At 38.6% G+C, this 14,819-nt stretch overlaps 1 protein-coding gene across 1 annotated transcript in view; it reads right to left on the bottom strand.

Annotated features, from left to right (window-relative positions):
- CENPF (centromere protein F) overlaps positions 1 to 13,057 on the bottom strand; it is a gene marked incomplete at both ends in the record, with an annotated part of 29,996 nt that extends 16,939 nt beyond the window's left edge. The window contains 7 exons of the mRNA XM_081314366.1: positions 1,759 to 1,875; positions 2,907 to 3,109; positions 4,720 to 5,017; positions 7,132 to 7,223; positions 10,005 to 10,114; positions 11,390 to 11,586; positions 12,896 to 13,057. Of these exons, the coding sequence (XP_081170492.1) occupies positions 1,759 to 1,875; positions 2,907 to 3,109; positions 4,720 to 5,017; positions 7,132 to 7,223; positions 10,005 to 10,114; positions 11,390 to 11,586; positions 12,896 to 13,057 (1,179 nt within the window). The remainder of the gene's footprint in view (positions 1 to 1,758; positions 1,876 to 2,906; positions 3,110 to 4,719; positions 5,018 to 7,131; positions 7,224 to 10,004; positions 10,115 to 11,389; positions 11,587 to 12,895) is intronic.
- Between the last annotated feature and the right edge of the window lie 1,762 nt (positions 13,058 to 14,819).

Raw genomic sequence — 14,819 nt, forward strand, 5'->3', positions numbered from 1 at the left:
ATTTCATTGAAGGCCGCATCAGCATTACGGTTGCCCTTAGGGGGCCGGGTGGGTATGGCCAGGGTGGGCATGGCCTACTGGGTGGGTGTGGCTAGAGTATGTATGGCCTACTGGGTGGGCATGGCCAGCTCTACATCATTTGCATTAAGGTTGCCTATGGGGGCCTGGGCAGGAGTGGGACAGATCTGAGGGTCTCTGGCAGAAGGAGGGTCTCTGGGCCAGGGCCAAGGCAATGGGGGCCTTAGCCTCACTGTTTCCAGGATGGCTTCATGGGCCACATGAAACCACTTCGTGGGCCGGATCCGGCCCCCAGGCCTTGTGTTTGACATGTCTGTACTAGAGGAAAGAAAATGAAAAACAGTTCTTCTACCCAAAAACATTTTTCATTACATTTAAGGCAATATCTAAACTACTATACCAGGGGTAGGCAACCTCAGCTCTTTTATGACTCATGGACTTCAACTCCCAGAATTCCTGAGTCAGCTATGCTGATCCAGGAATTCTGGGAGTTGAAGTCCATGAGTCATAAAAGAGCCGAGGTTGCCTACCCCTGTACTAGACTAAACTATCCATCTTGTCCCTGATATCCACCAAAAATGTCTGCACGTTTGACATCACATTCTAGTAAAAATAAAATAGATATTTTCCAACATCTATTGTTGATCACTGTCAACAAATATATGGATTGTGCTCATGCACAGGAATTTCTTTTTGCATGTGATATCTAATGCAAAGATAATAAATGGGCCTAAAAGATGCCTAACAGAAAAAGCTGTATGTGCATGTACGTAGCAATAGCGATAGCACTTAGACTTATATACCGCTTCACAGTGCTTTACAGCCTTCTCTAAGCAGTTTACAGAGTCAGCATATTACTTCCAAAAACCTGGGTCCTCATTTTACCAACCTAGGAAGGATGGAAGGCTGAGTCAAGCTTAAACCGGTGAGGATCAAACCCCTGCCGGTCAACAGAATTAGCCTGCAATACTGTACCACCATAGCTCTTATAAGGTCATAGGACTGTATAATTTCTGGAACTGAGTAAATATTCCTGCTAATGCTAGAGACCACTTGCAAAGCCAACACCAGCATTTTGCACTAATACCTATCTGGAAACTTTTCTACATGTGATAGGCAGAGGCTGACATAAAACTGAACATACAATAAAATTGCTAGTTAGTCTGTTATACTACCTGCACCAATAGTAGATCTATGGACACATCGGCTTTCAAACTACATTCTTTGTTGGGACAATTCTGTCTACTCATGTAAATGCAAAGACTAGAAGAACTCTGACATGAGGAAGGGAAGGATGCAGATGAACATGGAACATTTTCTCTTATAAACATGAAACTTTAAAACCAGAAATTCTCAAAAGATCAGATTTCTCAGGTTTCCCCTGTCAACTATTCAAATATATTTTTTTCAATTAAGAATGCACATGCTTCCTTCAAAGTCTTCTCTCTCAAAGCTGCAACCAGTGGCTGAGGAAGTCTAGCTTCCCTAGTGAACGGTTTTGCTGGAAATTGACAAACAAACAAAAAAAGACCACAAATTGCAATCACATAGCCACAGGATGCTGCAGCCAGTTGTAAATGGGACCTGGCTGCCAAGTGCCTGAATTGTGATCACATAACCACAGCGGTATGCAACAATCTTAAGTGTGAATACAGGTTGTGAGTCACCTTTTCGAAGGTCATCATAATTTCAAACCATTATTAAACAAATGGTAGATGTAACTATAATGCAGCACCTCACCTCTTGGTCCTTGTCCTTAATCTTCTGTTGTGAAGCACACTGCACACTTTCAAAATTTTGCTTCTGACAGTTTAGCTCGTTTGAGAGCTCCCTGAACTTTTTCTCTTTTGCCGTAAGCTATAAAGAGAGAATGTAAAGTTAATATGGATGGCAAATGTTTCTGGTACTCATCTGATAGTTTAGAAAAAATAGCCAGAGTGATGTGATGGCTAATGCAGAGAACTAGGATCTAATCTACCATTCATAATGGAAGTTCACTGGGTCCTCATTTTACCGAACTCGGAAGGATGGAAAGCTGAGTCAACCTAGAGCCAGTGAGAATCGAATTGCAGGCAGTCAGCAGAAGCAGCCTGCAATACTGCATTCTAACCACTGCACTACCATGGCTCTAATGAAGTAAAAAATGAATATATACAGGTTCTCGACTTACAACCCCAATTGAGCCCAAAATTTATGCTGCTAAGCAAGACAGTTTTTAAGTGAGTTTTGCCCCATTTTTATAACCTTTCTTGTCACAATTGTTAAACGAATCACTGCAGCTGTCAACTGAATCCAGTTTCCCCATTAATTTGGCTTGTCCGAAGGACCCTGGAACACTGCAACCATCATAAATATGGGCCAGTTGCCAAGTGTCTGAATTTTGATTATGTGACCCTGGACATGCTGCAACAGTCATAAGGGTGAAAAATGATCATAAGTGACTTTTTTCAGTTCCGTTGTAATTTCTAATGGTCACTAAAACATTTTAAGTAGAGGATTACCTGTATTTATGACCAGAAAAAGAAAAACAAGGAAGCCAATACAATAAAAACTGAAGTTTACTTTTCCTGCCAACGTAAGAACACCTTGAGAAAGAGCTGAGATTTGCAAGCATTATTCAAAACAGCAATCTTCAATCATTAAGTGTAAGTGCAGTTTAAAAAATGGTCCTGTCTCCTCCCCAAGCAATTAGGGTTAGAAAACCAAGCTGTGGAAACTCTATGGGTACAGTTTATGCAAATCCTCTCAAAGAGACGCAGCTCATTCAGACAAATAATGTTCACGTTATATTAAACTCAATCAAGGTTGATCTTGCATGTATACAACAGTTGCATGCATACAACAGTTCTTTGAATTTTAAGATTTCAAGATTTTAAAAAGCACATTACCTGATCAGTCGTTTGATTCAGTTGTATTTTAATTTTAATTAGTTCATTTCTAGCCTTGTTCAGAGTTTTCTCTTTTTCAGTTAATTCCATTTGCATATTTTCCACCTGCAGATGAGTATCCTGAAGCTTCATTATGTTGACATTCACGTCTTGTGTCTGAATTTGTAATTTATTTTCTAGTTCCTGAATTCTGCACCTTAACTCTACATATAAAAAATTATATACATAAAATATAAGTACAGTAGACCTTGATACATGTTAGATTTCTTCACAGGCAGGATCTATACCAGTGATGGCAAACCTTTTAGAGACCGAGTTCCCCAAAACTGCTTCCGTCTCCATCCTGTCCAGCCCACTCCACCCCTTGCCCCACCACCTCCACGGCCCGCAGCAGCAGATCACCCAGGCGGCCCAGCAGCGTCATGGTGGCCACGCCCTCCGCCCGTACCCCGCAGCATTATCTGCATGTGATGGGGTGCAAGGGCGGTGTCTTGTCCCCACTGCCCGGCTGCCATGTCCTTGGCTGTGCTCTACGTGCGGGCACCTAGGGATGACTCTCCTCCAGGCTGTTGGTGAGGAGGGGGCCACAGGGGGAGGCGGGGCTGGGGCGGCAGTGTGCGTGCCCACAGTGAGGGCTCCAAGTGCCGCCTCTGGCATGCATGCCACATGTTCACCACCACTGATCTATACTGTTTCTGAGCAGTGGTACACAATTTAAGGCCCTCAGAATATAGAAGACCTCTTAATATTCTTATCAAACTATGTCACGATCTCATCACAATACATCAAAAAGGGGAAATCATTAAATCCACAATTGGAAAGTGATCCTATTAACTATATTAGTTCTAATTAAATGAAAATGCAAACAAAATTAGTTTTTATCCTAGCTTGTGCCACTGGTTAGTGACATGTTCTTCCAAATATACCATTCAAAAGCCAACTATAGTCTCAGCCAAGAAAAACCTGTGTAACCCCTCTGAAGGAACTCTGCATAAATTATTTCCGTAAAAATGATACATCAGTTATTACATTTTCCATGACAAATTCTGGCTTGAAACCTTTCCTTTTCCCTAGACCAAGACCATTATTCTGATACTCAGTATAAATCATAACATTTTCTTGAAATGTTCTATCTTCTAGCAGCAAATTAGGCATAAACGATCAATTTCATTCTTGGAAGCCACATTTTATCTTTCCATTGTGCCTAAGAGCAGCAACGGGTAATATTAGGACTTTACTGTTGTGGCATACTAACATTTTGGGTTCCTTTTCTTTTAGTGCTGGGGAATTAAAGGACACAGGATCAAGGCCCCCATTTTTCCCCTTAGCACCACTCAAAATGAGAAAAAAATATTGCCTGATGTTTGGAAGAGGTGATTTTGAAAGACGGCATTACAGGTCTAGGCAGTCCCTACAACTCTTAAGCTTTATTTTCTACCACTTTAAATGCTCATACGCTTCCTTCAAAAAGTGCAGTACTTGAGTCCTGCACACTCTATGGAATTCAAGGGATCAGATACACTCTTCTGCTGTTGTATGAGTGTGCAAAATAAAGGGTCAATTGGATAATATTATGGTGATATTGCAGAAAAATGTTTTTTTTTCTTTCTAGCATTTTCTTCCCACAAATACAGGGTCCCCTTTTTTGGGATCAAAAAAGTATTGATCCATCGATTGCCAGGAATTGCCAACCAGTTTGTCACTCAGCCAGTTAGGTGCCTTAACCACTAGCCAAAGCAGCTGTCTATTGCAGAAAAAGACTGCACTGTCAAATATATGAAAAATAAGTAGCTTATGATATTTTTTAAAATACCTTGGTTCTGAGTTTTCAGTTGCTCAATGGTTGAAGAGTCCTGGCTGTTGTTGGAGACACTGCAATTGATGAAATCTTTCTTGGTTAATTTTATCACATTAGGACTAAGAGTTACTGTAGATTCCAAAGGAAATTGTGACTTGGTTGACCCATTGCTATGAGGAGTTTCTCGACGGCTGGACAAAAGGTGGCTGGGAGTTTGCTCTTGTTGCCATGAGAATACACATGAGGAAGCTTGGTGCCGGGCAATTTCTCTGCGAGTTATATTACCTTCTGAATGCAAGGCATTAATTTTCTTCTAAAATTAAGAGAGAAAATGGTTTTAATAAAGAAGACGCTTCAGTAAAGGATAATGAAACAACAAACGGTAGACTTGGTTTTAGTTTTTCATATATGAAGAACTCAAACACATCTGTAGTCCTCCAAACAGTCCAACCTACCAAAAATAGTACCGTAAAAAACAGATTAGAAACGCAACTTAAGATAGGCAAGAAAATGGTAAGTGAGCACCTGTCCAGCCTCGACAAGTTCAAATCACCAGGACCAGATGGATTACATCCCAAGGTTCTCAAGGAACTGGCAGATGTGATCTCAGAACCACTGAACCATATTTTTCAAAGATCCTGGAGCACTGGGGAACTACCAGGCTGACCAGCCTTACTCAGAGTGTGGTCCTCAATGGAATTGCATCTACACGGAGGAAAGTGTGTAGTGGGGTGCCCCAGGGCTCTGTTCTGGGCCTAGTGCTCTTCAGTATCTTCATCAATGATTTGGATGAGGGAATAGATGGGGAACGCATCAAATTTGCAGATGACAACAAGCTGGCAGGAATAGTCTACACTAGAGAAGATAGGCTTAAGATACAGAAGGATCTTGACAGACTTGAACATTGGATGCTATCTAACAAAATGAAATTCAGTGATGAAAAAAGTAAGGTTCTACATTTAGGCAAGAAAAACCAAATGCACAAGTATAGTATAGGTGGTACCTTGCTCAATAGTAGTAACTGTCAGAGGGATCTTGGAGTCCTAGTGGACAATCACTTAAATATGAGCCAGGAGTGTGATGCAGCTGCCAAAAAAGCCACAGTGCTAGGCTGCATGAACAGAGGGATAGAATCAAGATCACGTGAAGTGTTAATACCACTTTACAATGCCTTGGTAAGGCCACAGTTGGAATACTGCATCCAGTTTTGGTCACCCGATGTAAAAAAGATGTTGAGACTCTAGAAAGAGTACAGAGAAGAGCAACAAAGATAATTAGGAAACTGGAGGCTAAAACATATAAGGAACGGTTGCTGGAATTAGGTATGTCTAGTTTAATGAAGAGAAGGACGAGGGGTGACATGTTCCAATATCTCAGGGGTTGCCACAAAGAAGAGGGAATCAATCTATTCTCCAAAGCACCTGAAGTCAAGATAAGAAGCAACGGATGGAAGCTGGTCAAGGAGAGAAGCAACCTAGAACTAAGGAGAAACTTCTTGACAGTTAGAACAATTGATCAGTGGAACAACCTGCCTCCAGAAGCGGTGAATGGTCCAACACTGGAAGTTTTTAAGAAGAGACTGGACAGCCATTTGCCTGAAATGGTACAGGGTTTCCTGCCTGAGTAGGGGGTTGGACTAGATGACGTCCAAGGTCCCTTCCAACATCCCTTCCCCCGATCTGCGTACATTTCGCCGCGATCTGAAAACTTGGTTTTTTGATCTATCAGGCCTGGACTGAAGGGGTTTTAGCTTTTAATATTGTTTTAATTGTTGGGCTTATGTAATTTAATCTATTTTAATTTATACTATTTTTATATCATATTTTATGTTGCCCTGTAAACCGCCCTGAGTCCTTCGGGAATAGGTTGGTATAAAAATTTAATTAAATAAAATAAATAAATTATTATTATTATTATTATTATTATTATTATTATTATTATTATTATTATTATTATTATTATTATCATCATCATCATCATCATCATCCTATTCCATCCTCCTTAGAGAACAGGGACAACATTTTCACCCAGACTTTGAAGACTGGAGGAGTTAATATACAAAAGATATGTTTTGATTTTTGCAGCATGAAAAACAAGTCATCAACCTTCCTTTACAAATTGTATTTATTTTCTGTTTAGGTAAGAATATAATTGATACATGAAAAAATTGATATTTAGCCAATTAAATTCTTCTCATAAATTTCCAATTTATCAATTCAAAATTGTGTTATTACAAATTACAAAACAGTGTATAATTGGCCACATACTTGTCTCCGATGACTGATCAGTAGCACTAGCAAAGCAAAAGTACATTATTATTCAATTATTAATTCTAATCTTGACCTTAAAATTATTAATCACATGATTCCTTTCTTATCTGAAATCAGCTAGTATGTATGGATACCACGCAGAGTTTTAAAGTCTTACCTTAGATGTCATGCTTTTTGGTTCTGCCTCCAGGTATTTTCTTTCTTCAATTTCTTTGCAAGATTTTCTTTGAAGGTCTTTGATTTTTGAATCTATTAATGTTGAACAAAAATATCACAATAAATCTTTTATGGTAAAAAAGATGAAGGTATTGAAATGAGATGCTTTCAGTAAAGAAAGAATTATATTCACAAAAGCCTCAGGGGGAAAATGTACATAGATACACATATTTCTTTTTTCCTTTTGGTAGTGTCCATGGGGTTTTGGGGATACAATCCCCAAAATGACAGAATGATCTCAGTTTGAATTCAAGGCAAACTATTGAATATCACAGTAGTCCAAGTCTATACCCCAACCACCGGTGCTGAAGAGGATGAAATTGACTGCTTCTATGAAGCCCTACAGCACCTTATAGAACTAACACCAAAAAATGATGTCTTTATCATCATGGAGGATTGGAATGCTAAAGTAGGAAGCCAAAAGATAACCGGAATAACAGGCAAGTTTGGCCTTGGAGTACAAAATGAAGCAGGGCACAGGCTGATAGAATTTTGCCAAGAGAATTCGATGGTGATAGCAAACACTTTTTTCCAACAACCCAAGAAACAGCTCTACATATGGACATCACCAGACAGTCAACACAGAAATCAGATTGACTATGTGCTCTGCAGCCAAAGATGGAGAAGCTCTATACAGTCAGTAAAAACAAGAACAGGAACTAACTGTGGCTCAGACCACGAGCTTCTCGTTGAAAAATTTAGGCTTAAACTGAAGAAAATCGGGAAAAGCACTAGGCCACTCAGGTATGAAATAAATCATATCCCTGATGAATATACAGTAGAGGTAACAAATAGATTTAAGGAATTAGATCTGATAGACGGAGTGCCTGAAGAACTATGGACAGAGGTTCACAACATTGTACAAGAAGTAGCAACCAAAACCATCCCAAAGAAAAAGAAATGCAAGAAAGCTAAATGGCTGTCTGAGGAAGCTTTGCAAATAGCTGAGGAAAGGAGGGAAGCGAAAGGCAAGGGAGAAAAAGAAAGATACACCCAATTGAATGCAGAATTCCAGAGAATAGCTAGAAGAGATAAGAATGCCTTCTTAAATGAACAGTGCAAAGAAATAGAAGAAAACAATGGAATAGGGAGGACTAGAGTTCTCTTCAAGAAAATTGGAGAGATGAAGGGAACGTTTCATGCAAAAATGGGAATGATAAAGGACCAAAATGGCAGGGACCTAACAGAGGAAGAAGAGATTAAGAAGAGGTGGCAAAATTACACAATTCAAGGACGAGCTTAACGTCTCTGATAACCACGATGAGGTGGTCACTGACCTCGAGCCAGACATCCTAGAATGTGGAGTGAAATGGGCCTTAGGAAAGCTGAGCAACAGCAAAGCTAGTGGAGGTGACAGTATTCCAGCTGAGCTATTCAAAAAAGACAATGCAGTAAAGGTGCTACACTCAATTTGCCAGCAAATTTGGAAAACTCAACAGTGGCCACAGGGTTGGAAAAGATCAGTTTACATTCCAATTCCAAAGAAAGGCAATGCCAAAGAATGTTCAAATTATTGCACTATTGCACTCATTTCACATGCTAGTAAAGTTATGCTTAAAATCCTACAAGCTAGACTCCAGCAGTATGTGGATAGAGTACTACCAGAAGTGCAGGCAGGATTTCGAAGAGGCAGAGGAACTAGAGATCAAATTGCCAACATACGCTGGATCATGGAGAAAGCTAGGGAGTTCTAGAAAAACATCTACTTCTGCTTCATTGACTATGCTAAAGCCTTTGATTGTGTGGATCACAAGAAATTGGGCCAAGTTCTTAAAGAGATGGGAGTACCAGACCATCTTATTTGTCTCCTGAGAAACCTATATGCGGGTCAAGAAGCAACAGTGAGAACTGGACATGGAACCACTGATTGGTTCAAAATTCGGAAAGAAGTCCGGCAAGGCTGTATACTGTCACCCTCCCTGTTTAACTTATATGCAGAGCACATCATGAGAAAGGCAGGGCTAGATGAATCAAAAGTTGGAATTAAGATTGCCGGGAGAAATATCAACAACCTAAGATATGCAGATGATACCACTCTAATGGCAGAAAGTGAAGAAAAACTAAAGAGCCTCTTGCTGCGAGTGAAGAAGGAGAGTGCAAAACTTGGGTTGAAACTTAACATTAAGAAAACCAAGATCATGGCATCTGGCCCTCTCAATTCCTGGCAAATAGATGGGGAAGAAATGGAGGTAGTGACAGATTTTATTTTCCTGGGCTCCAAGATCACTGCAGATGGAGACTGCAGCCAAGAAATTAAAAGACGCTTGCTTCTGGAGAGGAAAGCCATGGCAAATCTAGACAGCACATTAAAAAGCAGAGACATCACTCTGCCAACAAAAGTTTGTATAGTCAAGGCTATGGTCTTCCCAGTTGCAATGTATGGTTGTGAAAGTTGGACCATAAGAAAGGCTGAACGCCAAAGAATTGAAGCCTTTGAACTATGGTGCTGGAGAAGACTCCTGTGAGTACCTTGGACTGCAAGGTGATCAAACCAGTCGGTCCTAGAGGAGATCAACCCTGACTGCTCTTTAGAAGACCAGATCCTGAAGTTGAAACTCAAATACTTTGGCCACCTAATGAGAAGGAAGGCCTCACTGGAGAAGAGCCTAATGCTGGGAAAGTTTGAGGGCAAGAGAAAAAGGGGACGACAGAGAATGAGATGGCTGGATGGAGTCACTGAAGCAGTTAGTGTGAGCCTAAATGGACTCCAGAAGATGGTAGAGGACAGAAAGGCCTGGAGGAACGTTGTCCATGGGGTCGCGATGGGTCGGACACAACTTCGCAACTAACAACAACAACACATATTTCTTATACCATTGTAGATTGCCATTGGAGAGCCAGTGTTGATTCTCTGTGGGGTGTTTTCAAAAGATATATCTCCACTTCCAAAGGTCTTTGGTTGTCTTTCCAGTTCAGATTTGTATCTATTTTTTTAATGAAAGGGATAGAAATTTAGGATAGCAACAAAAAATTAAGAATTTAACCTGATTGAATTTCAAGGAACACATTAGGAAATTACTGGTACCAGTGAATTCAGTGTAAATTAATTTCAACTTAACTTACTGAGCAATTCTACCTGTTTATCAGAAATCATTCCTATTGCTTCAAGGAAAGAATATTGCTACATTTGTATAGAATATAAAAATATAAAAAATATAAACCTTTTTAATCAGAAAGTATTTAAAATCAAGAAAATGGTAAGATGATCTTGATGGGAGCATTGAAAATGTCAATATTATTTTAGAATATTATACAGATTTGCAACTTAATACTGCCTTCCTTCATTTTATTATAATATAAATCCAGACCACTTTATCCTACTCTGCTGGAAGAAAATGTAAAAAAATATATACAAATTATTAAAACTATTTTATCTATTAAAATGCTCAGTTTGGGATGCTAGGCCCAAATTTTTCAGTGCCAATTTTAGACAGGCTATAATTTCCCAGGGAAAATGTTCCTATTTACAAAAATAAAACAAAGCTGAAAAAAGGGTATTGTTTTATGTAATTCATTAGTAACTAAAAAACATCAGAAGAGCTTTTCTGCATCAGAACAAAGGCCAATCTAATCAGTATTCCATTCAAAATGGTAAACTACATGCTTATGAAATGCCCACAAGTTGGACAGAACACCCTCCAGCTTTGGTTTTTCCTAAAAATGATCTTGAGAGGCACATTGTCACTGCTACTAGAAGGAAAACACAGCCAACATAATCAGGATCCATTAATAGCTTTGTCCCTTCATCAATTTATCCAACCATTTCTTAAAGCAGTGGAAATTGGTGGCCATCATTCCAACTTATTATGGCAATTTGAATAGATTAATGATGGACTCAGTGTCTCCTTTTGTCTTGATTCAGTCTAGAAGCAGTTATTATCAGAAAGACAAAAGTCTCTCTTCACTTTCCTTTTACCATGTATAATTTTAAACACTGCTATAATGTTCCTTTTTTATGTAGGTTCTAAGTTAAAAGCTTCCAAGTATTTTAACTTTTTATGATGCACGAGTAGCTTTGGTCTTCTAAATGAATACAATTCCAATACAACCAAGTGCCTTTAACGAAATAAGATTGGATTTGGAATTTCCTTTCTCACTACTGCTAAAGACACAATTGGCAATGGTTTTGGTGCTGACCAGCCAAGACAACTGTGCAACCTCCTCCTATTTTACTCCCTTGCTTAAAAAAAGATGTTCACCTTTTAAGGTCTTGCTCTAGACTTTCAACCTGTTTCTTGCTTGAAATGAGTTGTCCTTCTTGAAAGTTAATTTGTGATTCTTTCATCTGAAGTTCATGAAAAAGTTTCTGCCTGTTTTTCTCTAAGTTATCACAAAGTTCCATCAGGTTTTGATTTTCTCTCTTCAAGGTTGCACCTTCATTTTTTTCCTTATCAACCTTAATAAAAGAATAATAAAGAATCCATGAACATGTATCCGCATAGTCTGACTTTCAGAGCCTATTTCATAGGGCTACCAATCTCAGCTGCAACAATGCGACTATTGGCGACCTGGAGTTGCCTACATCTCTTTGTTGCCAACTAGTAGCTGCCCAGTTTTGGTACACTTATATTTTATGGAAATGTAACAGTAGCCTTAGGTTTTTTTTTTAATAATACGTGATTCACATGGTTACAGAGAATAGATAGCTATCTAATTTTCCTATTTCATGGCATAAGTAACCATCTTTGGGCACAAAACAGCCTGCTGAAGTCCCCAAGAACTAAACCAGGTATGAAACAGAGCTCTATTTCTATTCCTGCAAATTAAAATAAGGAAAAAAAGAAAGAAAATATTGACCTAACAGCTTCGAAAAAGAGAGACATTCCTTCACATCCCTCTGGGTACCAAGCTGCCTTTCCCATCACATAAAATCCCTGCATTTTCCCCCCCACTAAGATAAAACAGCATAGGGAGAATCAATAGGATGAAAAATGAACAATACTACCCTTCCATATTCTGTCTCAGAGTCTTCTTAGGCATTTTGGTTTTAAAAATCAGAGGAATGTAGAAAAACTATGTTATACTTATTTCAGCTCCTAGATATTTAGCCACATTGTTAAAGCTCCATAAACCTTTTGCTCTGGCCCTTAAGTGTTCCAAATGCTGCTTATAATTTGTAATTTTTAATGCATGTGAATTCATTTCCATTACTATATCCAGGTAAATTTAACAAATAAAAAGTTTTCATCCTTGTCCCACCCATATGACTTATGAACCAAGTGTTGCCTTTGACCAGTTTAAATGTTGTGTGTTCATTTTTGTGGACACCAAGTTGACTTTAACTGGAGCTACACAAAACCTGATCAGAAAGGAATATCCCTTTTAATGTAAAAGAAACATAAATTCCTTTTAATAGAAGGGCTTTTTTTCACATAAAAATACTGGAATGCATGTTCCATGTATAAGGACTTGTAACTATGTTCTGTTGTTTCCCTACGTGAAGACAATAACAGATTGTGGCCTGTGAATACTCAATTAAATGTTATCCTTTTATTTAATCTTCAAGAATAATAGGCAACATTTTTGGTATTACTGGTCACCACTCCTTTTTTTCCTCAGTTCACAACAAGTTATAAAATAAAGAGCTTGTAAAAATCAACAACAACTTGTCAGCTTTTAGTATATGCAAGCTTTTAATCAACACAATGCAGGAGTTATGAGAAATGTGATGATGGTATTTTTTTCAAAAATAGTAATTATGCTACCTTCTGCTTCTGTTTTTCCAAAGCCGCCTCCAGAGACTCCAGTTGAAATTGCCTTTGCTGACGTTCCTTTTTAAATTTCTCAACTTGACTTTCAAGGTCATGAATTTTCTGAAGGACTCTGGTGGAAAGACCCTCTTTCCACTCTTCCACAACCCAGCTCATGTCACCAGATTTCACTCTCCTAATACAGAATAGACATTATAAAACAGAGAAAGAAATTATTTTTCAGTGTCTAAAATTATATTTACATAACCAAAATGAAAGGTAAATGTATTTCAAGCCACATAGGAATTCAGGCTTACATAGGAATTAGTCTTACTGAACTAAATGGTAAGATACCATTTGAGTAAGATACATATAAAATCCATACTGCTACCTATAAGACCAGGTATAATGGAAAGTCAGTATTACATAAAAGACAGGATCATTGGAATGTTATCTGCATGAAGGCAATTCCAGTTGGTTTTTTTCCCCAGTTTCTTCTTTTGTTAGAAATAGTTAACCAAGCCTTCTGGTGATTGTCCTATTTCCTTTCCCAGCTTTATGGATTAGTTCTTTATATTTCTGCAATTATTTTGCATTAGTTTAAGAAAAGAGTTTTCTTTTAGGGAAATAGTATTCCTAAGAGTTTTGTTAGCTGCTTCCCTGAACTGTTTAATGTTGATTATGCTCTGCCTGCATATTTATAAATAGTAATATTATAAAACATCAATAACCCTCCAGAGACCTCCTAAGAAAATCTAACTTGGGGAAGCATTGCACTTCTACAATGCCTCAATACCTGTAGAAGTAGACTATATATAGCAATATTTATTTTAATTAAGAACATTTATAAAAAGGTAAAAGGTAAAGGTTCCCCCGCACATGCGTGCTAGTCGTTTCCGACTCTAGGGGCCGGTGCTCATCTCCGTTTCAAAGCCGAAGAGCCAGCGCTTGTCCGAGGAAGTCTCCGTGGTCATGTGGCCGGCATGACTAGACACCAAAGGCGCACGGAACGCTGTTACCTTCCCGCCGGAGTGGTCCCTATTTTTCTACTTGCACTTTTACGTGCTTTCGAACTGCTAGGTTGGCAGAAGCTGGGACGAGTAACAGGCGCTCACTCTGTTACATTTATATTTACATTTATATGAACATTTATATGGCCACTTAAATAAAATGCAAAAATCAACTTCCAAGTTTTCAAAACTGTCTTTCTCTACTCAGATAATCTTAGGTATGTTTCCCACAACATAATACAGTAATAGAATGATCGTAAGCTTGTTGCCCTTTTTGAAACCCATTTTTTTTCAGATCTTACCTTGTCAATTGTGGATTCTTATAAGCCAATAAAATGCAAGAAGTAGCAATACATTTTTATTCAACAGTCAAATGTGCACACAAGTTAAATATCAGAGTAGTGCTCCAAATATAAGGAACATGTTACTTTCGTTGCCATTCTGACTATATTTCTTGGCTGCTAAAATCCTTCACCAACTTTTACCAAGATTGTCTACACATTTCTAGCTCTTACTTTCAGATCTATCACTTTGTCTACCCTCTTCTAATGAATGTGTCTTGCCTACTTCTCCACACTAGGTTCCACCCTTATGCCCTGCTGACTGATAGAGATATCTGTGTGAGGGCCCTGTGTTAGGTTGATGCTTTTTCTCTGCTTCTTTGACTTGTGCCTCCCATCAAATTAACTTTAGATTGTGTAACTTAAGATCCACCTTAACATCCCTAAATATCTCCCAGCTTTTAGGATTACTGCAGAAGCCTGACAGCTATCTGCATGTCTGCATGAGTAACAAACTATCCTGGTGTAAAGGAATTTAGAGAAAGAATGGAACCGAACGGAACAGATAATAAGATAAGATAAGATAAGATAAGATAAGATAAGATAAGATAGGATAGGATAGGATGACCTTTATTGCCATTTTTTATG

The sequence above is a fragment of the Vipera berus genome (assembly GCF_964194415.1).
Source record: "Vipera berus genome assembly, chromosome: 1".
Lineage (NCBI taxonomy): Eukaryota > Metazoa > Chordata > Lepidosauria > Squamata > Viperidae > Vipera > Vipera berus.